The sequence below is a fragment of the Panthera uncia genome, chromosome A2 (genome assembly GCF_023721935.1).
Source record: "Panthera uncia isolate 11264 chromosome A2, Puncia_PCG_1.0, whole genome shotgun sequence".
Taxonomy (NCBI): domain Eukaryota; kingdom Metazoa; phylum Chordata; class Mammalia; order Carnivora; family Felidae; genus Panthera; species Panthera uncia.
Genome location: NC_064816.1, coordinates 139,379,755 through 139,404,436, shown reverse-complemented (window position 1 = coordinate 139,404,436; position 24,682 = coordinate 139,379,755). Strand labels below are relative to the sequence as shown.

At 55.1% G+C, this 24,682-nt stretch overlaps 1 protein-coding gene across 2 annotated transcripts in view; it reads right to left on the bottom strand.

Annotated features, from left to right (window-relative positions):
• Positions 1 to 2,172: 2,172 nt before the first annotated feature.
• The window catches only part of SND1 (staphylococcal nuclease and tudor domain containing 1), a 423,895-nt gene continuing 401,385 nt past the window's right edge, over positions 2,173 to 24,682 (bottom strand). For both annotated transcript variants that reach the window (XM_049642985.1, XM_049642986.1), the window contains 8 exons: positions 18,329 to 18,517; positions 11,882 to 12,023; positions 8,524 to 8,647; positions 7,556 to 7,625; positions 6,346 to 6,459; positions 4,538 to 4,741; positions 2,879 to 2,923; positions 2,173 to 2,785 (listed from right to left, as the gene is read on the bottom strand). In XM_049642985.1, coding sequence (XP_049498942.1) covers positions 2,720 to 2,785; positions 2,879 to 2,923; positions 4,538 to 4,741; positions 6,346 to 6,459; positions 7,556 to 7,625; positions 8,524 to 8,647; positions 11,882 to 12,023; positions 18,329 to 18,517 — 954 coding nt within the window. In that variant the 3' untranslated portion in view covers positions 2,173 to 2,719. The remainder of the gene's footprint in view (positions 2,786 to 2,878; positions 2,924 to 4,537; positions 4,742 to 6,345; positions 6,460 to 7,555; positions 7,626 to 8,523; positions 8,648 to 11,881; positions 12,024 to 18,328; positions 18,518 to 24,682) is intronic.

The following is a 24,682-nucleotide window of genomic DNA, read 5'->3' as shown; positions in this document are numbered from 1 at the left end:
CCAGGGTAGTGCACTGTAATTAGGTTCAAATTAAATTAGCATCCTCTTGTAATTAGGACATCAATAACCACTCTTGAGGCACTAGCTCTCTGGCCCCTCCCTGTTGCTTCCCAACACGGGCTACTTCAAGAAAAGGGGTGCATCGGCTCTTCCTGGAATGCAGACATAATCAAAACCATAAATAAAGTAGAGGCAGTTGCACAAACCCTTCCCTCCACTCCCTACCCCACCTCCCCTACTGGCCCAGACCAGGGAGGGTCTTGGGTGGCAATCCTTCCCTGGTGGCTAGCCTAAACCCTGGGCTCTGATGCATCAGCCTTCAGAGACGGGAAACTTCCAGAGCCTGTCCAGGTTAGCAATGCTGCTCTCCTGTCACCTGCGAGCTTCGACTCTGCCCTCCTCCTCTGTGACATCCCCCTGGTCACTGGGCCGGGGCCTCAGCCCCTGTCCTGGAGTACTGCCCACTGCTCCACAGCGGTCGTGCACGCCCCTCGAGCCCGTGGCGACAGGCTTGGCATCCACTGGACCCAGTGTTATGCCGGTAGCTGGCTCTTAATCCAGGCTTGGCGGGTGGGTGGACAGATGGATAATAGGTGCTCAAGAGGTTTTGGTGTTTAAGTGAGAGGTGGATGGGGGAACATGTTTTGTAACTCCAGCGGGGGAAGGAACTCTGGGGGGGGGTTTTGGTGCTACTTGTACAAGTGCTGATGCTGACTGGTCTCGACTACAGGCAAAAGGCAAAGCCTCCAAGGCACCCGCACACTCTGAGTGCCCCCCGAGACTGGGCATGCTGGGTGCCTGGCTCGGCTCGGCTCACCTCAGTCCCACCCCGCCACGACAGACCCCAGGAACTCAACAGACACTAAGAGGAAGTGGCAGCAGCGTCCTCAGGCCTGGTGAATGGTTTGACCTTTGTCTAAACCAGCCTTGCAAGAGAAGAAAAGAAGTGGGAAGGTTCGGGCATCATTTCAATTGCAGAACCATGGAGGGTTTATCCTTGGGCATAGATGTAACCAAGGCAACTGTGGAGACAGTGAGATGATTTCAGACCCTTTTACAAAAGGGCGGGCTGGCACCTCACCCCTCTGCTGATCGTGCTCCCGGGTAACCCACGCCGACCCAGCTCTCGACCATACCAGGAGGTAGAAAAATGGGTGAGATGGGCATTGTCTTCTCCATGACAAACCTCCATGATGCAGGAGAAGAAAATGTGGCACCACGGGGAGTGGGCTTACCTGCTGGGGCAGGACAGCTTCTCCAGGAGTGGGGACAGACAGGGACATTCACACTCCCGCTGACTTCTCAGGCCCCATCACAGGCTGTACAAAGTCATGGGAAACAGCTGGTAGTGGTGACCTCCTCGTCACACAGCTTTCTCTCCCTGGCACTCCCTGAGCAGCATAACAGGCTCCTCACTGCACACCACAGGGGCTGCTCTCAAGCCTCCCTCCTCCCTCAGGGGCTAGGAGCAGCCTGGGTCTTCTGAGCTCTGTGGCCAGCTCCACCTGGGGGATAACCTCATTAAGTCAAACAGAGCAAGCGCGAATAACCTCGAGACCCAGGATCTCCTCAGCAGACAGCCATGACTCCTCTTGGACCCAACCTGGTCTTCCAGCTCCATTTGCCAATGAACACACATTGTGGAGGGAGCTGGGCAGGCACCAGGCCCCCACTCTTACCCCTTGTTGTGCCAGCCTGTGTGGCGTTAGCCTTTACCCCAGCCACAGCAGGAGAGGGGAAGAGTCCCCTCTGGCTCCCGCTAGGGCTCTGGCAGAACTTGGCAAAGGACAGGACTAGTGACTCTCTGCAGGGGACCGGTTAAGACTGAGCCTGGCCTTCCATGTGTGGCCGGTCCTGGGCACTGCTTGCCAAGCTGCTCTAAATCTCCACGGTCCTTGAGGGCAGCCATGTGCAGCAGGGGGCCTGGACTGATGCATTAAAATAGGAGATCTCCAGCCTTCTGCATGATACTCATGGTGCCATCATGCCTCCTGGGCCCCAGGAGTTGCCCATGACTCTGAAGAATGGCCCTGCTTTCCGGGCTGGCTGTGATTCCAGAGCTGTGGCCAGGGATGTGGATGACTACGTCGGGGGTCGTTCACGTGCCCAAGTCTCCTCCTGTGGGGGCTGCCGAGATTCCAGGCTCTGGGCTCCACCATGACCAATAAGGACTGCAGACAGCAGGTACTATTTTATTGGGCCTCAAAAGCTTTAAATACAGAAGTGGGGAGGGCTGGTAGGGGGCGGATGTAGACAGGCTGGCATTTGAGAATGGACGTATCAGAGGAATCACATAATCAACAGCCGGACAGAGAACTGGGAAGAAGGGCCATCTGGGACGGAAGTGGGGTACCAGCAGGCAGCTGGCTTTGGGTGTCAGGGTCACGCCCTATGTTAGGACAAAGTCTTTCATGTTTCTTCCTGATTTGCGGACTTTTTAAAAAAAACAAACCTCCGAATAAAAACACAAAATCAGCTGGGAGAGACTGTGGATGGCAGTGCCTGTCATCTCAGAAGACAATGGCCTGCCTCCTGAAAGCCTCGGGTTCACCCACCCCACCCCCAGCCCAGATGCCGCCCCACGAGACATTTCCATACACTGAAGCAAAGCTGGACCCAATCTACACCCCTGATCTGGGGTCTGGAGCTGAAAACACCCTCCCTGCAGAGGAGGAGGTACTGGTGTGAGCGGGGCTGAGGGCCAGACCCGATTCCCTCCTTAGCGGCTGTAGCCAAACTCATCAGCGTCATCGGCCCGGAAGTCCCCATAGCGCCACAGGTTCAGCTGTGAGAAGACAGAAAGCGACTGTCAGGGAGGTGGGCCCTGCTAAGCTGCTTTCCTCAGCTCCTCCCTGGAGACCCAGAGGCGAAAACTCACCCTAGCACTCTTGGCTGACTCCTGGGCGTTCAGGTACTCTGTGATCTGGAGGGACAAGGGAAGAAACGGAGGTCACAAAGTGGGTATTTGCAACTGAGCAGCAAGAATGACCCTGGAGACTGCCCAGGTCTGGTCTGCACCACTCTCCTGCTCAGTGGATCACCAGCTCCCTGAGAATAAGATTCAAAGTGCACCATCACATTGGCCTCCTTGCTGTTCCTTGACTCTGTACTGGCTGTTCCGTCTGCCTGAAATGCTCTTCCCCTCAGGTCTACTTGGCTACCTATCCTGCTCCTTCAGGTCTTTGGTAAAGCATCACCTTCTTAATGAAGCCTCAATGAAAGCCTAATGAAATGACCCCACTGAAAATTCCAATCACCTCTTCCCGCACACTCCTGATATCCTTTATTTCTATCTTCTCTTTTTCCATTGCATTTATCTCCTAACATTCAATTTCATTCATCTAGTATATATGTTGCTGTTTTTGTCAACTCATGCTTGAATGGAGGCTCCACAGGGCATAAATGGTGCTTCTTGTTCATGGAGATATGTAGGCCCTCCATAAATGCTTGTTGAATGAATGAATGAATGAGTGAACACACGTAGAGTGTTTATCTCAGATGCTGGGCAAAGGAATGTTCTAGACACCAGAGACATTATGGGTAGCTTCACAGGGGAGACAGGGAGATCTCAAAATTCTATAGGGAAACTTACGCTAACTCCCAGGGCAATCTCAAGACACCGGGAGTCTCTAGTGAGAGGACTAAGGGTGTCACACTTCTGTCCACAGACATGGTAGCAATTCACAGTGGGGTCTTGTTCCAAATGAATTACAGCCCTGTATAACCAGTGCCACGGACTCAGAGGGGGAGAAAAAGAGGCCTGGGAAAAGGCGAAGCAACGGGCACAACGGAGAGGGAACGCTCGTTTGAGCGCCACTGGCTCTCATCCCTCCTCTCAGCTGGGCGCTGCACGAGGGCACACGCTTCCCACCAGCCTATCCTGACTTGAGAGGTGCCCTTCCCAACTCCCAGCCAAGTGCAGGTAGTTCCTAGGTGCCCACCAGCCCCTCATGGTTTGCCCCGTGAAGCCAGCATGGCTGGGGGCGCTCAACTCATCTCATGATCAGAGGTCTCAGGACGGGCTCCAAGCCCTGGGGGCTGTTCAGACTGGCTGGAGGGCTGGAGGGGCAGAGTCCCTCGGGGCCCCATCCCAGCTGAGCCTGGCTTCAGGTGGCCCTGTGTGCAAGGAGCTGGCTACGGACCTGGCAGGGTATGGGAGAGGGAAGTGAGAAAGGGAGAGGCAGTGACAGGCTATGGACCTCCGGCCACCCTTGGCAAGGCCTTCCAGCCTGCCCCCTAGAGGCACATGCACCTGGACACCCCCCCCCCCCCCCCCCCCGGCTCAAATTTACCGCTGCATTCTCAGCCAAGCCTGCAGCCAATTAATTTGGGATGTAATTAGCTTTTTTTTTTTTTTTTTTTTTTTAAAAACTCCAACAAACCCAAATCCATTATCTTTCCCCAGCAGGAGCAGCAAGATGGAGGGTCCCCTGCTCCCTCACAGGCTGTTGGTGCAGCCCCCAGCCCCTCTGTGACAGTAGTGCGGAGGCATTAGGAGCCTGCCCCTATGCTGGTAGCCCACCTCCACATCACGTACCACTTTCTGGAACTGTTTCTCCTTGCGCACCTCCACCATGACCAGTCCCTCCTTCACCAAGCCCAGCCCCACATCCCCCTTGGAATCAGCAAACTGCAGGGTGACGTGAGGGCAGCCAGCGCTCAGGTGTTCCACGTTGAGCAGGCACTGAGTGTTCTGGATATCCCGCACCACACTGTCCACGGCGTCTGTTCGAGCGTCCTCCTGGGGCAGAGTTGCATGCAGATAAATGGGAGAGAGAAGTGCAAACTTGAAAGATAGCCACGTGGACCCCAGGTCCTGCTCATGGACCTCCTCCAAGCAAGTGTCCAGCAGGTGCCAGCATCTCAGTCCCTGCTCAGATCCTAACAAGGAAGGAAACAGCCTTGGGATACAAAGTGCCCCCTCTCCTGATCTTGTCCTTTCCCTCCCTGCCACGCCTCCTGCATACATCCCATCCCTATCCCCCACCCCAGTACCGTGCCCACCTACCTTGTGTCTCGGAGAAAAAGTGGCTTTTGACCATCCCCAACTAACCTCCACTGGCCACCCTGGCTCCCGTCATCCCCCACCTCTGCAGGACTGTGCTCCAGCATACCAACCCCACACAGTCCCTGCTCTGGTGCATTCACTGGCCTCTCAGGCTCTCTCCACACTCACATCTCCCTCCCCCCAGAGACGGCCCCTTGACCTATTTTGTCACCCTCTTCTCCTACTGTTTCTCTTCTGCCCTTCAGCAAATTTCATGAAAACGCAGGAAATGTTCTATGGCGCAAATTCCTGACCCTACTGTTTGCTCCTCAGCACCCTGCATCTGGCGGCAGCTCCAACCAGGCTTTCAGACTGCTCGCTCTGAGCACCAGGGACCTCCCTCGGTGCCAGAGCCAAGGGTACCCGCCAAGCCTGAGCCTGACCTCCCTGGGGAGCTGGACACTGCAGACCAGCTCCCTGCTTCTGGGAACTGGGTGGCTCTTGACTCTGAGCACATGTTCTCCTCTCTGGATGCACATTCTGCCTCAGGTTCTTCGTCCCTGGATTGCTGAAGGCTAGCACTTGCCAAGCCTCGCTCTCCTCCCCATCCTGTCTTCCACACGCTCACCCTGTAGGTGCCCATGCTTTTAGCTATGAATCCGCGATTCCAGGGCTTCTTGCTTTCCAAACTTAACACTATCAAGACGCCTGGAGCTCCTACAGCTCCTAATTTCCTCCTTCTCGTCCCCACATCTTGGCCAACAGCAACACAGCCACACATAAGAAATCCAGTCACCTTCTGTTCCTCATTTCCCGCATCCCATCCACAGAGGGCGCTGAGACCTGGCCCCTACGGGCGTGGCCCCGGTTTGGCTGTCACTGTCTCTAGCCTGGATTTCCAAGTTGCTTCCCACTACTCCATCCAGTCTGACAACGCCCCCTGAAGGAACTTTCAGAACCAGATTTGACCACGTCACACCTCTGCTGAAAACCCTTCCCCAACCCCCAGGCCTTTCCCTTCTCATGTCTTGCCACTGCCCACAAGGTCCCTGACTTCCGACTGTGTGGACCAGTCTTTGCCCAAAGTGCCCTGGCCCACCGGGCCCATCCATCTGAAGAACCAGTTCGGACGCTCTGATGCCCCCTCCTCTGTGGCAACTTCCCTCAACTTCCTTGGTCGCTCTCGTCTCTCGAGTCCCGTCGCTAACAGACCATTCGTCACTGTTTCCACCTTCTCCTGTCAGTCTGTGAGGGCCGCATCAGTGGCTGAGTGCCACTGGACACGTCCTTTGGAAGGAAGGAAGGAAGGAAGGAAGGAAGGAAGGAAGGAAGGAAGGAAGGAAGATGTGTAGACTCACGTCCTGGGGCACCTGGATGAAGGCGAAGGCATACTCTGTGGCTTGAGCAGGCAGCACACGAGTGCTGAAGGCAGGTGGCAGGGTACCCAGGCGGGTGGATGGCAGGATCTCTCTCTGTAGAGGACACATCGGGCCAAGAACATCACACACTCGATGCCCCCTTGGCTCTCACAGGACAACTCTGGTGGCTGGGCCTCTGAGAGTTCTAACTCAGGTCCTCCCACCATGACTTGCTTCCACTCAGCCCTGTGCACAGGCCTGCCCAGTCAGTGACGTCTTGGGGGAACATGCCCCGCTCACCCCTGCAGTAGGCGGTCGGCCGTGACTCACACCTTCTCACCCTGGGCCCGGTGTTGGCACACCTGGTGGCTCTACAAAAATAATCGGTTTGATAACTGGTATCTAACTAACCTCTACCTCTGTTTTTTTTCCAACTCCTTCCCTCTGGGACATGGGTTCCTTGAATATGTTTCCACTGGCCAGGGGGTGCTCTGCTGGGAAAGCACACCTAGACAAGGGGCCCTACAGTCCTGCGACCTGGCAGGACCTCTTCTTTTGTGTATCCCCTGGTGGCAGGTTGGGAGCATGGCCCAACTCTGGGCTGCTGCTAATCGACCCTCAACCTTAGTCCCTGAGGAAAGCAGATGACCATCGTCACGCCTCGGGAGTGGCATGGTTCTGAACTACAACCTTCTCTCCTACTTGCTTTTCCCCCAGAGGGAATCCCCCAGAACTGTCGACAGACTCCCAGGTGCAGCCACCTTGTGACTCCCTTCCCAGAAAGCCTTGGTTTGGGGATGTCCTGGGAATTGGCACACAAGCACCTAGTCAAGCCTGAGGACCAGGAACCGTGGGGTGTGGAGGGCCTCCACCAGCCCTTTCTTCAGAGAGGTTGGGCAGAAGATGAGGAACCGTGGGTGTGGCTGGGCACTCATCCGTGGGGCCTGGAAAGGAGACTTCTCAGCTCTCAAAAACCTCTGACCAGAGACATCAGTTTGGCCCAGTCGCTCAGGGGTCAGTGACTTGTTCCACGAACAGTAGAGATGCCCACATGCTCACTGTTCTATCAGCAAGTGGTTTCACAGCTTCGAGGGACCTTTGAGAGGTCAGAGGGACTTGACCTAGGGGACTACTGTGCTGAATGGCCCTTGGCAGCCACCTGGCGCCCCTCCCTTGCCTACTCATCCACTTCCCGGTCTCCCACACTCACATTGCCATAGTCAATGTAGAAGACGTGCACTCTGGCAGGAGACTCGACTTTCTCCACTCGGGCGCGGTACCTGCAATGGCATCGTGGGAAGAGCTCAAGGGAGAGCCCTGAAGAGTCTGGCCTCCCTGGAGCCTCAGTGATAGCAGGGCTGGGATACACCATTTCCCTGCCCAGGGCTCAGAGTGAACACCCAAGGGGGTCACAGAGGGCAGTTCTCAGACTCCACTAAGGCCTAGGCTCGCGGCACTGTGGCCACCATCTAATGGAATCAGAGCATAGCTGGGAGCAGAGGGAGGGAGAAGGGAGCATGTGAAGCAGATTAATGTGTCCTTGGGGCATAAAGCAACAAGACTAATGACTAGATTGATGTCTGCTGTTTAAACCCAGCACACTAAACAGCAGCTGTAATTAGCCGGCAGATCTGTCTGGGAGGCCGCAGCAGGGAACACATCCAAGTCACTTCGTCACCCAGGGAAAGCCATGGGCCCTACTCTTGGTAGATCAGACGTGAGTGACCTTCCTGCAGCCTGTGAGTGCGCCTGCTCATGTCCCAGACAGCCAGGGTGGAGGGTGGGGTGGCTGATCTGGGCTCACTGAGAACCAGCCTCTGCCCTCACCACCCCACGTGACATCATTTCTCCTGTGTGGGGTAAGGGGAGTGTCAGTCCCAGCCAGCCAGCTAGGGCTCCCCCGACAGGGTTTCCCAGGATTGAGGAGAGACACCACTTCTATACTCCAGAGGCTTAACTGGGCTGCAGGAAAATCACAGGCCCCAGATGGGCTGCAGGCCATGAAGAGGCCCACGCCGGAGAGCTGGCCAAGGTCAACAACCACCGCCCAGTGAAACCAGGTGGCTAAGGCAAATGCCTGAAGTCTACCTGGTAGCTCTGTAGGCCTGTGCCCTGAGGACAGACCTGCAACTGCTCCTGCTTAAGACTCTTTGCTCTGCTCAGGTACAAGTGGCTTACCATTCTCCATCTACAAACTTGGCAATACAGAATTCTCCCCGGCGGGGGGCATAGGAGCCTTCGACAGGAGGGTGGCTGGCGATGTCGTTTCGCATGTTCTCCATCAGCTTCTCTAGCTGGGTGCCTGTAGGGGAGGAAGAGGTAGTGAGACCTGGGCGCCATGTTCTCTAGATGGGGCCGGGGAGCAGGCAGCATGTGGAATTCTGTAGGTCGCCCGTGGCACTGGCTTGCCCCATTCCGTAGGGAAGTCCTCTGTGGCATCTGCTCAAGAGGTTCATGTGGTCTTCAAAAGTGGAACAGGGGCTTGCTGACACCTCAGAGGCACACAGTCTTCCTTCCAACCTCGGCTCTCCAACCTACTGGCCGTGGCAGTGGCAGCCCTCGGGAATGTTCCTTGGGCGGGCTCTGCTTAAGGAGGTGGAGAAAGCATGGGGGTGTGAAGCAAAGCCAACCAGCCTCGTTCTGGGTGGAAGCAGCCCAGCTTAATTCCTACAAGGGCTGGCCCCAGCCTGGGTCACAGAGGCGGTGACTGACAGCAGCCACTCTTTGCTATGTCTCCCAGGGGAAAACACAGAAATGAGGGATGGCCCCCACCCAACCCTGGACAAGGAAAGGGCCTCAGGCTACTCTGACCTCGCTCACCCTGTGAAGTACATGCAAAAGCAAACTTTGGTATTTCCAGGCTGGGGTTCCAAGCTCTCAGCCCAACCCGGGGCCCTCTTCGACTAGGGGAGACAGTCTCCTTCCCTGCCTATCTTACTGAATCCCTTGCTCTTTCCTGCTGTTCCTTCCCAAATCCTGAGTCCCTGCCACTCGTCAGCTGGTCATCACCAGGTTTGGCAACACCTAGGGTCCTCTCAGGTTCCCTCCTTGCTCCTTCCTGTTGTGTCCCCACCCCCCATGCCGCTAAGCACCGGTCCCCAGTGGCTTTACCCTTCCATCCCTCTTGGCCCTGATTCTAGCTCTGCATCAAGCCCTGCCGTGCCCGCTTTGCTCTCTGAGGTGAGGGTAGCTGGGTTCGTGTGGTGTGGGTACAGGATTCTTCTCTCCACCTCCAGGGCCCGAAGCCACACTGTAACAGGTGCCTAACACATGTTGGCTTTTGGCACACTTGTCACAGTTGGCCTTATACGTTCCCTGTCTGGGTTTATGTGTCTGCCACTACACTGTGAGCTCCTTCAGGGCACAGACCATTGCTCACTTGGTTCTGTTTACTCTTTCAAGGTCTAGTAAATCTGCCGCATGGAGGGTGCTTAAGAATTCAACTGTATCGAGGATGCACTCTGCGTAGGCACACAAGGACGTGTCCACTCGTGGGCCTCTGCGTAGCCCACTGTCCCAGCATTCATGAGTCTCGGTTTCAGAACACAGACTTTTGTGAAGAAGCAGTTGCCCTTCCCCCACCCAGCAGTACACCCTCTACACAGACAAATTCCTTCTATACGTGGTCTATTTTTATTTTTTATTTTTTTGCTCCAAGGCAACAGAAGCAGACTTTGCCTCCCGCAAACAGGTCCTTGCACAGAGTCTGGCTGGTCATTTACAGCTAATGGCAATGCTTTCATCATTTCATTAGATCCTTCCTGAAGGCAGGCTTTAATTAAGAGAAGAGAGACAGGGCAAGAGGATGTCCCCTAAGAGAGGATGAAAGGTTTCAGAAGAGGGAGGCTGTACATGCTGAAGTTTATTTTCATGGATTTTATGGAACCAACTGAGGTCAGGGTTTTCTCTGGAGCCCACTGCAGCCCTCCAGGTGGCGTGCCAACAAGCGCCTCACTCCCTTCTCCAATGTTCCAAGAATACATGGTTTCCCCCTTGTTTCCTTTGGCCGTATTTTCTGCCTTGGCCACCACTTGCTACAGGGTCCTGGCTCCCTACAGCTGCAGAGACAGCTGGCAGGGTAGAGGGCATGCACAGGAAGCCTCTGAAATTACAGAGACTATGTGGCCGAAGGCTTTGAACCCTCAAGTTTTGTCCCCTCGAGACTTCAGGACCTGGTCTTATCCAAGGTGGGTCCTACCTCACAGGATGCAGAGGCCAGGTAGAGCCGGCCAGGGAGCTGCTGTCCCTTGGGCAGGGCCTTCTTTGAGTTCCCTTTCCCCTGAGCTTCCTGAGGGCCATCCTTTCTGGCTCCTGTGCTCAGAAACCGATCTCCTTCCTACCCAGGCCACCACTGAAAGACTCCTTTCCTCGTCACACCACCCAGACCTGGCAATGCCAGGCCACTGTGCAGCAGGACTGCAGCTGACCTCAAGGGGAACCTAATCCTGAAGGCTCATCAGCCCATCTCTCCGCCTGCTAGCTTTCCCCCCTCCCAAGTACAGCCAGACGAGGGCTTGGAAAGGTTGGTTTTCCTCGGTGAAATAACATCGCCACAAAAGCAGCTGCCTGGGAAATATCATTAGAGGGGAAGTGGCTGGCATGAGGCTGATGATCTGGAGTGGGCCTGGCAGGGGGCACAGGAGGCCAGGCAGAGCCGTACCCTGCCACCCACAGGACTGCCTTGGGTGCCAGTGACATCTTCGGGCCCCTCTGCTTTGCAAGGATGGGGCTCCTTGGACGCAGAGGCAGCTCTAAAAAGCCTTTTCCTTTGCCCTCAACTAAAATGGTTCCCTGCACAGGCTATCAATGAGAGGAGGGAGGTCAGGGTAGACAGAGCAAATGCAGTGGGGGTAGGAAGTCCATCTAGAGGGGTCACAGGGCCACCACCGTGAGAGTGACCTCTACCGTCCTCTCTGCTCCAGAAGCCTGAGGTCTCTGCAGAGAAGGCCCTGGCCACAGTGTACATCACTTGAAGGCAGGAGGAAGGAGGATGGAGAGAGAGGGTCCTTCAGAAAGATTGCCCGGGGATGACTTCCCTAGAGCGCCGCCTGTTTCCATGGCAACTACCACTCAGGGCTATGGTAACCTCTAGAGAAGGAGAAGCCCCAGAGAAAAAAAGCCCAGGCTCCTCTCCTCCTGCTGCCTTCCCAAGGAAGCTGAGGGGGAGGAGGGCCAAGTGAAGCTGGTTTGTGCTTCCTGACCACACATAGAGACAATCTGTTCTTTGCTTCCTGATACACTCCGAGGGCTACAAATCCCCATGCCCAGCCCAGCCAGGAGTGTCCGAGAGCAAAACAATTTCCTGAGCATCTCCAAATACCACCTAGACAAGACAGGCTACCTCACCAGCCCTCAGAGGACCTGCTTGGCCTTGCCCATGCCAGGGCTCACTGGCAGTGCATGTAATGAGCCCCAGAGCAGCGCACGGGGCCCGGGGGATGGGGAGCAGCCACAGACTGGGAGAGGTCCCCGGAACGTGTGGGCTGTGCCCCTCCCTCCCACTGAGCAGAGTGGGTTCTGGAGGTAGCATACTCACCGGTCTCCACATCCTGCACGTAGAAATGCAGGTCGTCAGTGATCTCCGTCACAAACACGGGCTTGTAGCTGGCCGAGCGCTCCTTCTCCTCTAGCACGGGCGCTACCTCCTCCACGGGCTGCTCCTCATAGTGGGCCCAGACCTGCATGTGCGGGCAGCAAAGGGTGGGGGGTGGGAGGTTTAGAAGTGAAGCCAGAAAAAACGCAGGAAAAGGTCTTTGGGCAAGTGGGGTCACCCCTGGGGTGAAGGAGTGCGGAGGTCATCACAGGGCACTCACGTCACACTGGCCTGAGTCCCTAGACCTCTCGTATGTCTGAGTGGGTAAGGAGAGTACTCTGAAATTCTTCTGATTGATCAGCTCTCAAATTCTGGCAGGTGTCAGAAGCAACTGGGTAGCTTATTAAAAATGCTGGTCCCTGGGTCCCAACGCACGTATGTCAAGTTAGGGTCTGTTGTAACTGCACCCAGAGAAAGTGAAGCAAACCAAAGCAGACTCCCAGGCAATCCTCATGCAAACCAGAGCGTGAGAACCTTGGTGTCGCAGTGGTTCTGGGACCCCACTTCCCTCTCTGACATCACTCAGTAGGGGTCACTCTGAACTCTTGAGGCCTTCGCACCGCCCAGGGCCATGGCACTCCAAAGCTCTCCAAGTGACAGCCCCGGGCCACGGAGGGGAGGGCTTGTCACTGTTCAGGAATGCCTTGCCTCAGCAACTTCTGTGTCCTCACCTCAAGCAGGTTGCTCTGACCCCAGCTCAGAAGCTGGGCCACTCCCCTCCACCCTCGCCTTTCTCCTCCTCCCCTGGCCCTGCACTGTCAGGGCTGCAGCGGCTCAGAAGCTGATTCGATGTGACGGTGCATCAAGTCTGATCCCGCGGTCAGGAGATTATCCCGGTAGTGAAGCCTGTCAGAGCAGGAGAGGGCGGGGCTGTCCAGTTGAGCAGCAAGAAGGGGGTGAGGGACTGGACCACACACGGAGTCCCACAGTCACACAAGAACAGGGGGTAATAAAAGTATTAGCCAAAACATACATGCTTACTAGGTGCCAGGCGCCATTCTAAACATTTTCCAAGTATTAATTCCTTTAATCCGTACGACAACCCTTTGAGTAAGTATTAACATTACCCTGTTTTAGAAAGGAGGGACCAGAGGCACCCAGGCTTGCTAGAAGTAGCAGGACCAGGATCTGAACCTGGACACCCAGGTGCTAGAGATCTTCAAGCTTCAAGGTCCTCAAGGGGACATTTTGGCATTGACCGGGCCTCTAGACACAGAGGGAAAGGTTGTAGGTGGGAGATGTGGGCTCTTGTCCTTCAATTTGCTGTTTGACTTCAGTCAAGCCACAGACCTCCTGCATCTCCTTTTCTTCCTTGCAAGAGGGAAGAGGCCCCTGGAACCTGTGGGCTGTGCCACATGACCGCAGAATCACTCAGCTGACCTGCGGATCCCTGGATGGCACGAGGAAGCAGCCCAAGGACAGGGATGTCTGAATTACTGAACCTTCTTGGGTCCCACCTGCAGAGGCTACGCTCCTGCCTTTCATGCGGTGCGAGCACTCTTCCACTGGAAGGGGACACTGAGGACCAGGGCCCTGAGAACTGGAATGAGCAACAGGGGCTGAGCCCGAGGGAGGCTGCCAGGGAACGGCCGAGGGGGATGGGAGAGACGTCACCCGGGCCCAAACCTCGGCCAGCCACACGCAGTAGTGCCCTTGCCTTCTGCCATCTGAGGTCAGACTCTAACCCAAACAGGTCTCCCCTCTCACTCTCTCCCAGCACCAGTCCCGGCGCAGCTGCCCCCTTAATCCCTGGCGTCTGGACACCTCTGCTTTCCACGTGCCGAGGACTGGTGGCCACGGGAAAGGAGGCAGAGAGCAGGACTTCAGCTCAGTCAGATCAGAGACTCCTGGCCCAAGGGCGTCTCTAGCCTTCGGACTTCCCTGTGAAAGGGCCTCTCCCATTGGAGGCCACGGCACAGACTGCTGGGAGCACTCTGGGGGACCACCCACGGTTACTTCCCGTTCCAAGGCCCACATCCTGTTGAGGTAGACTTTCTCTCTGGGCCCTGCTAGGGGAAAGTTCCCCAGGGGGGTGACGACTCAGTCAGTCCTAGCCTCTCTGGGACCTCTGCAGCTCGAGGACCGACGGGACTCTCACTGAGACACAGGACTGTCAGTACTGCCTCAACTAAGCTGAAGCCAAGTGCCGCCTCCCCCCACCAGCCAGTACCTACCCTCCCTCCAACCCCTCAGCCTTCCTTCTGCCCCACCCCCAGGCAGTGGGCCCTTCTCCCATCTACCTCGCTCTTCTGGCTCCCTCCCAGGTGCAGCCAGCACGTCTCAGACGTTGGCCTGGAGTGGGCCTGAGGCTCAGAGCCGTTCTGGGCTCCATCCTAACCCTGCCCTGCTTCCCTCGGCTGTGGGGGCTGTGGGGAAGCAGTCTCCTCAGCGGTGGTGATGAATTGGGAACAGACTGACAGCGGGGGAGCAGGAACTGCTAATGACTCCTCAAGTAAATGCGCCTTGGGCGACAGCATCAGGTTTCCTCCTTGGGGAGAAGGGTGGAGCTCCTCTGCAGGCAGGCTCAGGTGGGCAGCAAGCTGGAGGTCACGGATGATGCAAACAAAAGCCTCAGGGACGGCCTGCAGGCCTCTTGCTCCCACAAGGAGTGTGGCAGTGGGGCCAGTCCAGTGACAAGGTCCCACAGCTCACTGGTAGGAGGGGCACAGCAGGGTGTACCCCCCCCCCCCCAAGGTGAAAAGACACCAGAAGCATGAGATTGCAAAAGGGTAGGACAGGGAGAGCTGCTCCTCAGATAAAGGAACTCCATTTCTAAGAGGGAGCTGGCTTGGCCCCTTGAATAGTGGAGCCCTGCAGGTTTCCCTCAGGAGATGGAGGTGACCATCTGTTCCCTGGGACCTAGCCACCAGCAAGCCGGTAAACGTAGCCCGGCTAGGTGGCTTCTTGGTGGGAAGGAGACAGTCAGCTGAGAGCTTGGCCCACCCTTAGAACAAGGGCACGTTTTGCCCATAATGGCTTATGTTGCCTTTCTGCAAACTGGGGCAGAGGGGACAGACACACGGGCAGGCACCTGCCAGACGGGTGCCACTTCCCTACAGCCATCCCTAGCCCTCTCACAGTTCAGACCTCTGCCAAGGAGCCTGTTTTGGGGAATTCCCAGGAGGGATGCTCCTCATCCTGGACCCATGGGGCGATGACAAAGAAGACCCAAAGACCCCTTCCAGAGAGAACAGTAATTGTGTGCGCACAGAATCAGTGCCTTATGGCTCTCCCCCCAGGCTCTGGGCAGATGGAAGAGCTGGGGAAGGACCTGCGTGGCCAAGATGCTGACCGGAGGATGGGACGCTGAAGCTGGGAATGCTCTTGGCCTTCGGTGCAGGCAAGCCTGAACTGGGTCTAAGCAGCAGGGCCTAGGCATGCTGGGAGACCCACCCAAGAGGGCTCTGCTTTGCTCTGGGAAAACCTCCGGACTGCATTAATGTGGAAAGGCCTTTCCCAGCTCCCCTGATTCGTGGTAGGGTTTGTGGTCAGGCTGGGGGCCAGGATGGCACTGTGTCCTGAGGCGGGGCCCCTTGGGAACCCCTCCGTGACCCTGGCCTTAGACCTAGGTGGGGGAATGGGCAAGGGAGGCGGCTCCTTCCTCCCTTCTCTGTTCTATTGCTGCTCTGTCATGCCAGTTCCTGTCTACATTGTGGGGCCAGGTCAGGGGCATAGGCTCTCTCTTCCTGTCCTCACCCGTCCCTGGCCCTCCCTCTTTCCTGTACTCCCTCCCCAGGGAGTCCCAGATCCTCTTTCTGGCAGGAGACGGGGGATGTGAACTGAGGCTCCACTGGCTGGAGGCCTTCCTTTCTAAATCCTATTTAATATCTCCGCTCAATAGGCTCCAAGGGTGGGGCTGGCTCGGGGCCAGGGTTGTGGAGGCCTTCAAGATCTCAGTGGGGAAGACAAGCTCAATAAAAGGCGATCAATGACCAACTCAGCCCTGTCCAGGGCTCTGCTGGGGCAGAAGGGGGGGCCGGGGAGGGAGGGCAGTTCTGGTGCCTGCCATCTGTGTTTCCCTCTTTGGTCCACAGACCCGCCCAGGATTCCTGGAGGAGGAGGGGGTAACCTGGCATTAGCTTCCTGTAGAGGAAGAGGAGGGCCCAACCAGCATCTTCATGAGGAGAGAAGTCTGCAGGGCACAGGGAGGAATCAGGCCCAGCAGGGAGGCAGCTAAGTTCTCATGGAAGGGAAGCTAGCATTGCCAGGTTCCCTCAGATCCGCTAACAAATGTGCACACACATAATCACATTCCCCAAAGACATCTGCATGCTCTTAGTCTCACAAAATCTCTCAGCATTACCTTTCCTTGGTTAGCTCACAGGTACCACCATGATCCCTTAGCCACATGTGCCTGTCTCCGGACAGCTAAGGCAGCCCTCATGGGGTCACAAGTGAGGCAAGGTTGGAGATCCTTGCCTCCATCCTGGGAATACCTCAGATATGCAGCAACTACCAAATTCTCTCATCTGAGTCCAGCCAACTCTGAGGGGGCTGCAGTGCTACACACACACACACACACACACACACACACACACACACACACACCGCTCCTGGGAACCAGCCCCACCGGAAGAGGCAAGGCATACTAGGTTCTGCCACAACCCCCCGAAGAGGATGGGATGTGCGGGACAGGGACCCAGCAGGCAGGCAGGCTCTTGCACTGAGTAGCGCACTGCATTTTAATTGGACTGGAACAAAACCACGCAGCCTGTGGAAGTAATTAATCACTGGTAATTACTCCTCAACATCATCATGTGGCAAGAGTGAAACGATGACCTGGGCTCTTTCAGACAAATCCACTGCGTGGGAAATAGTGGTGCCCAGTACAACACCCAGCAAGGCACCCATTCCTCCACCTCAGGCCAGATTCCCCTCTGTCTTCTCTTGGGTCCCTTTGGGGTCTCTAATCTCAGAGAACAGAGGGTCACTCAGACCCGAAGAGGCTCATGTGCTGAGTGACTAAGGGAGCAGGGCCTGGGGGCAGAGACGCTTTCAGAATCTGGGCTTTAGAGGCCGGTGCTTGCCACGCTGACCCCCTGCTGCTAATTCTTTGGTGAAGGTTCAGCCCTTTGCACACAAGACCCCAGCACCACGTCTCAGCCTTTCCCTTCAGTAGGCACAGGACACGGGGCTGGCAGTCTTAAGTTCAGCTCTCACTAACAGGAAAGCCAAGAGGAAGCTCCTTTGCAGTAGGGGCTAAGGTTGCCTGCTTCCCCATCACTCTAGGAAGACGGGGTTTACTGTGAGCAGAATTGGGACAAGGAAGGGTGGAAGTGTCCTCAGAGGCCTCATGGTGGCCTATTCCTCCAAGACAGGGACAGTCCCTCTCACCTGTCCCAAGATTTGTGGGTCACCACTCCCTACAGTTCTTCCACTCTCATTAGGGTTGGTCACCTGTCCCAATCCCCAGGGGACGGGAAGAAAAGACAGAGAGATCTAGGCAGGAGTCCCTGGGCCAGTGCCTGAAGGAAGACAGCTGGGAAGGACCCAGTGAGGAGGTGGCTGCTCTGGGTTGGAAGAGAATGAGGAGCCTCTGGGCCCTGATGCCCCCTACTCCTTTTGGCAGGTGTCTGGGCCTTAACTTTGGGAGGCGAGTTGCAAGCCAGATGGCTGCCCCATGGGGAAGGAAACGTTTATTCCTGGAACAAATTTATGGCTCAGCACGGCTGTCCCATGAAATCCTCCTCAAGCTCAGAGAAGCCCTGACAAATTGGTGGCCGGCTGATTTATCCCCATTATCAGGGCTGGACTATAAGTCAGTGGCGACAGGCTGAGTCGGGGGGTGCCAAGCCCAGCTCCCACCACCAAACCACTGGGTTCCTTAATCGTCCATTTGTTTCCAAAAGCTGCTTTCCGACCCACCCCCCTTGTCTCTTCAATGCGGTGTCTGCAGAGACTGATGGGCTATAAATCTGCTGTCCTAACAGCTTTATGCATCTCCTGGGGTAGCTTCCAAAATGGGCTTCCCTGCAGGGCGATGCGAAGGAAATTCAGAAGTGGGCTGCGGGTCGCCCAGCTGCTCCGAGGGCAGCAAAGAAGGGTCCGGGCTGGCGAAGGGAGGACTCCCCAGTCTCCTGCTCACAAGGGGCTCTCCCAGGCACTCCTCTCATGGCTCCAAGGTCACCTTCCAGACAGCTTTCTCCTCCACCAGGTCCACCAGAGGAGGCCTGTGGCTGACGAAGCCTAAGCTGGCAGCCTCTCCCTCGGTCACGTGTGGCTCCTGACGTGGGGTCTGAGACCAACACCAACCGGGGTCCCTCAGGTGGGGGATGACCGCTCTGTCTGTCGTGTGGAGGCAGTGGTGTTGGGAGGGGCGGGAAGGCGGGAAGTCTGAGCTCTGGGGTGGCGCCCACCTCCTCCCCGGCCAGGCCGATTCCACACCCGTACCTTTTCTTTCTTCTGCTTGGCGGCCTCCTCAGCAGACAGCAGGGATTTGTAGTAGGAGCTGCGCTCAGCAGTGAAGTGGACCTTGGAGAGTGAGTGCTCCACCAGCAAGACGGACAGGTTGGCGCCATCGATGTGCAGCCAGCCGATGAAGTTCCCGGCCTTGTCCATGCTCTCCACCTCCACCTCTACCTGGGGAACAGAGAAAGGGGGTGTCAGCCTGCAGGGGGAGGCCCTGGCCAGCCGCCAGGGCGTTCACACCACAGGACAGGAGCGCATTAGGCACGAGGGCAAGAGCTCACTGGAGCTCCAGCACTGCTGACCCTCTCAGAACCCTTCGCTTCAGTTGTGAGTGGGACCTACGCGTTCTAGCCTCTCACACCCCAGAATCATCCTTACAGATACGTCACTGACCAAGCAACTTCAAAACTCCCTTCTCCTCAGATCTTTTGGCAGACAGCTCCTAGGGTAAACTCGGCTCCCCTCAGCTTAAGCAAGCGAGTCTGCGTTAGCCGTGTGCGCGTGAGTGCAGCCTGGGGATCGGGAGTGAGACAAGCAGCAGACATAGCTCTGGGAACATCCCACTCTTCTTTAGCGCCCACCCACCCCCGGCTCTTCTAGGAAGACAGGCAGGCCCTGGGGAAGCAAGACAATCCCTGGGGAGAGGGGTGTACAGCTGAAGGAATTAATGCTTAACAGAGGTGATGAAAATGGCTGGATGAGAGCCAGGCAAGGAGAGGAGGGAAGGGGGCAGGTGGGCAGAAGGATGTGAACAGGGAGTTTACTAACACACGAGGGCATTTGTGGGGTGACCACAGCGGGGGGCTGCTCCTGACAGGGAGTGACTAGAAGGGTGTAGTCACTACCATCAGGCCAGTCTTTGGGGCCTTATGCTGTGGCGGAACCTCAGAACCCTCAGGGATCCCTGCAGGGCTCGGGGGCATCTGAGCCTCCTCCACTGAGGGCCTCTCCAAGACCCCGAACCCCAGTACTGACTCTGCTCCTCCAAGAGGGTGGCCTTGATGCCTTGGCCCTTGTGGTAGCTGATCTGCTTCCACCTCATGAAGGCAATGGCCCAGGGTGAATTTCTTCTTTGATTCTCTCCCAACCTCCTCCTTTCTCTGCTAAAAGGGGCTTGTAAAAGTCTTTGCTGCCAAATATGAAAACTTGTATTAATTTAAACAGCTTCAAGCTCGATTAAGCAATAAAATGAATGTCTAAATACCTGGGAATTCTTTGAAGCCTGGGCTGGAGCCAGCAGCAGCAGCCCAGGGCAGAGGGTTAGAGAGGAGAGCGGAGGGAAGGAAAGGGAAGAGAGCAGGGAGAGATGTGGGGGACATGGCACCCTGTAAGTAGACAGAGGTGACTTGGGCATGCAGACAGAAGGCAATGGGGAGAAGAAGGGGTAGGACCAGGAAGGCAGGACCCTGGCTTTTCCCTTTTCTTGAACACCCTCTTCCAACTTAAGGCTTACGGTTAACCCTTCAAGTGGAAATGCAAGTTCAATGATGCCTGAGGTTGAGGTCTGGCCCAGAAGCAGATATGAAGAGTTTATTAGAGCTAGGAAAAAAAAAAAAAAAAAAAGATACTATATATAGATCCATTCCAAGCTGACTCTGTAGGTGGGTAGGTAGGTCCCCTATTCCTGGACCTCTGGTCTTTTGCCATGTTAGTAGCCAAGTGACGTTTTCCTAAAACTGAGGACAGCTGCCCTGCTTGAGCACACGGCCTCCTTCCAGTTCTGAGAAGCCTGTGGTGGGCTAGTGTGGTTGTGACAAGAAGCTTGATGCTCCCTGGCATAATTCCTCTTGGCACCCGATTGCTAGAATGGAGGCAAGAACCCTAGAGACGGGTTGATGAAATACCCAGGCAGGTACAATCCTTCTCATCCTATAAGGTGCCCACACTTAGACCTCACTCCACATAGCAAACCCCAAATTCACACCTCACCTCTGATGCTGCAAACCGGACGATGGCCTCTCAAGGGCTCACACTAGCAACAGACACAGTGACTGGGAGCCACTCCTGGGGTCAACACTACCAACCCTGTTGGCTGACTTCACACTTACCAGCCTCTCCCTGCCTGCAATCAATATGCTAACTTGGGCTTGACAAGTCCCTGGGCCCAGCCAGGCACAGAGGAAAGAAATCTCTAGCCTTGGGCACTGTCCTCTCACCGAATCCATCTTGGGTTACAGAGGGAGATAAAACTGTAGCCTGTGGGTCTCTGCTTCCCCTTTCATTATGGCTGCTGCAACCAAGGTACTTTCTCCATCAAAGGCATTCAGGGGAAGGTGGGCTGGGCTCAGTGGAGGGATGGGGCTACTCCCAAGTATCTTGACTTGTGACCTCTCTAGCCAAGCCCTGTGCGTATCTATCCTTCTGGGCACAAAGAATTCAATCGGAAGACCAAAGTCTTAACCCTTCTCTAGTCCTGGGAGAGTTCCACTGGGAGCAAGCACAGGGTTAAGCATGGTGGTCCTAGGTTGGTATAAGTGTTCACTGTTCATCATGTTTCTCTCAGATCGACTGCCAGGAATTTGTAGCCTGACTATAACATTTCATGGACCAATGTCTGTATATGCTCTATTTTTCTGATCAACTTTAAGACTCAGGTTTTTGATACTTTCTCTTAGTTAAAAAGTACATATAAACCACACATACATACGGAGATATACAGATACAGCTGATTCTCAGTGTTTGTGGTACTTATGTTCTATAAAGGCACCATGAACACTGAATTAGTGAATCCTGAACCATTGCTCCCAGGGGAAACACAGGATTAGATTCCTGCAGGACTCTCATCACATTTTTATCAACTTACCAATACATAACCTTCTTCTGTGCATGTTTCTGTTTAAAGACACCTTATTTAATATATACTGGTGATTCATTAACATTGAAACCACAGCCAATAGCACTATCACTCATGCCTGAATAAAGCTTATCTAACACATGTATTTTCTCCTTAAGGCGTATCACAGTCTTCTTGCACTTAGGAACACTAGACAGCACTTCAGCACTCTGCTTGGAGGCCATTTTAAACTACAAAATCACCAAGAGAAAGCACACACACAAAAAGGAAAAATGCAAGACCACAAGACACTTGTGTGTGGGGTGACAGCTGAACAAGAAGGCTGTGCAGCACCTTTTTCAGCGTCAGGTGGGAGATGTGCTCACCAGCAGACTTGGAATTTTCACTACAGCGCACATCCACAAATGATCAAAAAAGTCCCATGGGGCACCTGGGTGGCTCAGTCGGTTGGGCATCCGACTTTGGCTCAGGTCATGATCTCCCAGTTCATGAGTTCGAGCCCCGCGTCGGGCTCTGTGCTGACAGCTCGGAGCCTGGAGCCTGCTTCAGATTCTGTCTCCCTCTTTCTCTGCCCCTCCCCCACTTGCGCTCTGTTTCTCTCTCAAAAATAAATAAAACATTAAAAAAAAAAAAAAAAGTCCCACGAGCACTGATTTTGGGTTACAAGTAAATTTTAGCAAGTGAATTTGCAAAAACGGAATCACACAGAATGAGGATTGACTATCTAGAGGTATACGGAGAGCTATTTCCTACAAGTTTGTTTCAAACTGAAGACAGGAGTTAGGGGAGGCTCACTCATGTCAAATACACAGGAAACCTCTTCCGGTTTCTTTCTGGCTATTATAATCAAGTGTTGTGTAAACCAGAAAGTGCTATACAATATTGCTACTTGTCTCTTCAGCATCTTGTGGAGTGTTTCAGGGAGAGGTTTGGACTCAACGGCTTCCCTTGGGAGGCCTCCTACAATGGCATGTGACATCAGGAGTTCAAGACTTGGGTGATGACCGTGGGCTGCTGCAGTGTTTCATTTGTGCGTGGGCATTCGGTGTGGACACACGTGAGCTGATCCGGCCTTTAGGGTACCACAGAGTACGTGTCCACATGGACACAGGCGGTGTCAGCAGGGAACAGATGGAGGCTCTTCTCTTCATTCCCCTCTTCAATGCTCATATTGAAGCTAAGGCCTAGGAAAACAGAGCTGAGGGGAGGAGGCCTCCTGAGAGATCATGAGGGGGGCCATGGCATCCCACTGAGGAAGCAGTTGGGCGAGAACGAGGAAGAGGGCGGCCGAGACGCCTGAGGTCGGACCTGCTCCTCAGGCGCCGAAGGACACCGTGCCGCTGCCTCACTGGGCACCCCGGCTGGTCCGGCCATCTGCCAGCATCTCTTGCCCCGTGCTCTTGAGGCAGACGGAGCGGGTGCGGATCTCTGGTCCGAACTGGGCCCTGTGAGCTGAGCTCTTCCAGCTTCAGTACCACCTTCCTGTGAAGGCTTCCCGAACCCATCCCCAAGTCAACCACTCTGTGGACACCTATAGGCTCACCCACCCTTTGGCATTTAGAGGGGAGTGTACAGCACAGAGGTTAAGAGCACAGCCTGTGGAGCCAGACTGCCTCAGTTCAAATCTACCTCCCACCTATGTGACCTTTGGCAAGTCACTTAACCTTCTGTGTCCTTGTTTTTTTTTTAACGTTTACTTATTTATTTATTTATTTTATTATTTTTGAGACAGAGAGAGACAGAGCATGAACGGGGGAGGGTCAGAGAGAGGGAGACACAGAATCTGAAACAGGCTCCAGGCTCTGAGCTGTCAGCACAGAGCCCGACGCGGGGCTCGAACTCACGGACCGCGAGATTATGACCTGAGCCAAAGTCTGCCGCTTAACCGACTGAGCCACCCAGGCGTCCCTGTGTCCTTGTTTACTGTAAAACTGGCACTGCAATATTCCCTATCTCAAAGGATTTGTTATGATTAAATGAGCTAATACATACACTAAGCATGTAGAAGGTTACTGGACACATAAGTGCTTCATCATCATCATCATCATCATCAGCATCAACTTTTTACTTCATAGTAGGGCCAGTTATTTTATTTCCAAATATCTTTATTCTTCAACTAGGTTGTTTGCTCCAAGGGGGATCAAAGCTTTTTCTCCCCCCCGCGTCTTCCCCAGAGCTGGGTGTAGTGACCGGGCAATGAGATGGCAGGAAGAGCATGGATCATGGAGTCAGACAGACTTGGGCTCAAATCCTAGCTCTGGCTGGGGTTTTTGGGAAGTCCCACAAACTCTCCTCTCCTAGCCAGTTTTCTTGTCCGTAAAAAGAGAAGCGGATCCTATGTATTCAAGGAAGTAACATAAAACTGCTTCCTCTTCCCTTCAGCTAATACGGGCCAGCAGCAGCCCTGCTCGGGCTGAGCTCCATCCCCTTAGCTTTCCCTCCATCTAGAAGGTTTGGGTTTCTTACACCCAGGGGGACTCATGCAAAATACAGAGTGGAGGGAAGGCAAGTGTGGGCTGATGGGAAGAGCTAATGTGTGATTGTCCTCACACCCAGCTGAATAACCAGGTGCTGTTCTGCTCAGTCGAGGGGGGGGGGCGCGTCTCTCTCTGCCACAGGGCCAAGGGGAGGGGACACGGCCCGGCCAGCCGCACCCAGCGGGAGAGCAGCTGGACACACTGGACTCGGCCTGTCCGTGGGCTGGGGCAGCCGGCGGGCCCGCTGCCTCACAGTGGGACACGTTCTCCTGCTCCCGAGCACATTAATGTGCCACTAATGAAATTGTTCTGGCTTATTTACCAAATTAATACAAACGGCACAGGCTGTTAATTTGCATGTCTCCTAATTACTGAGGAAGAGCTCCCGTGCCCAGGCAGCACACACACCTCAGTGCCCACCCAGCCGGGCTGTGGTCTCACCCTTCCCAGCTGCGGGTGCGTGAGGAAGGGGAGAAGGGAAAGGAGGAAAGGGGAGAACTGGAGCGGCTCTGGCTCGCTCTCCGTGGCTGAGAACAAGTGAGGAGAGAAGCTGTGGTGGCCATGAATTTGTTTCATTGCCTATAGTTCTTTCCTTAGTGGCTGGAGTGCCTTGGCCTCCAGAAATATACTCGGTCCCTGTCCTGCTCCCCTCTTCCACACTGCCCTTCCTTTCCCTTGTTTGGATTCTGTCCAGCTTCTTAGGAAGTACTCCATCAGGCAGGCAGTGGGGTCTGAGTCATCTTTCTCTCTAGGCAGTGTGGCACATTCTGGGCCTGGGGTGCAGTGCAGGGTTAGAACGGTGCACGGGGTCACAGGAAGGGAAGTGAAAGCCACCCAGGGGCTGAGGGTCTTATGGATACTACTCCTCTTTCTCAACTTGTCCTGCTCCTTCCTAGCCACTAAGCCTTCAGATTCTGAAACCTTATGTAAAGTATATGTGTATGTGTGTGTGGGGGGGGGGGGGGGGGGGGGGGAGAGGGGGGGGGTGTGCATAAGGGCCCTGGGGGGCTTGGGCTGCCTTCCCGGGCCAGTGCGTTTGAGGCCTGGGGCGGGGGGGGAAAGGGG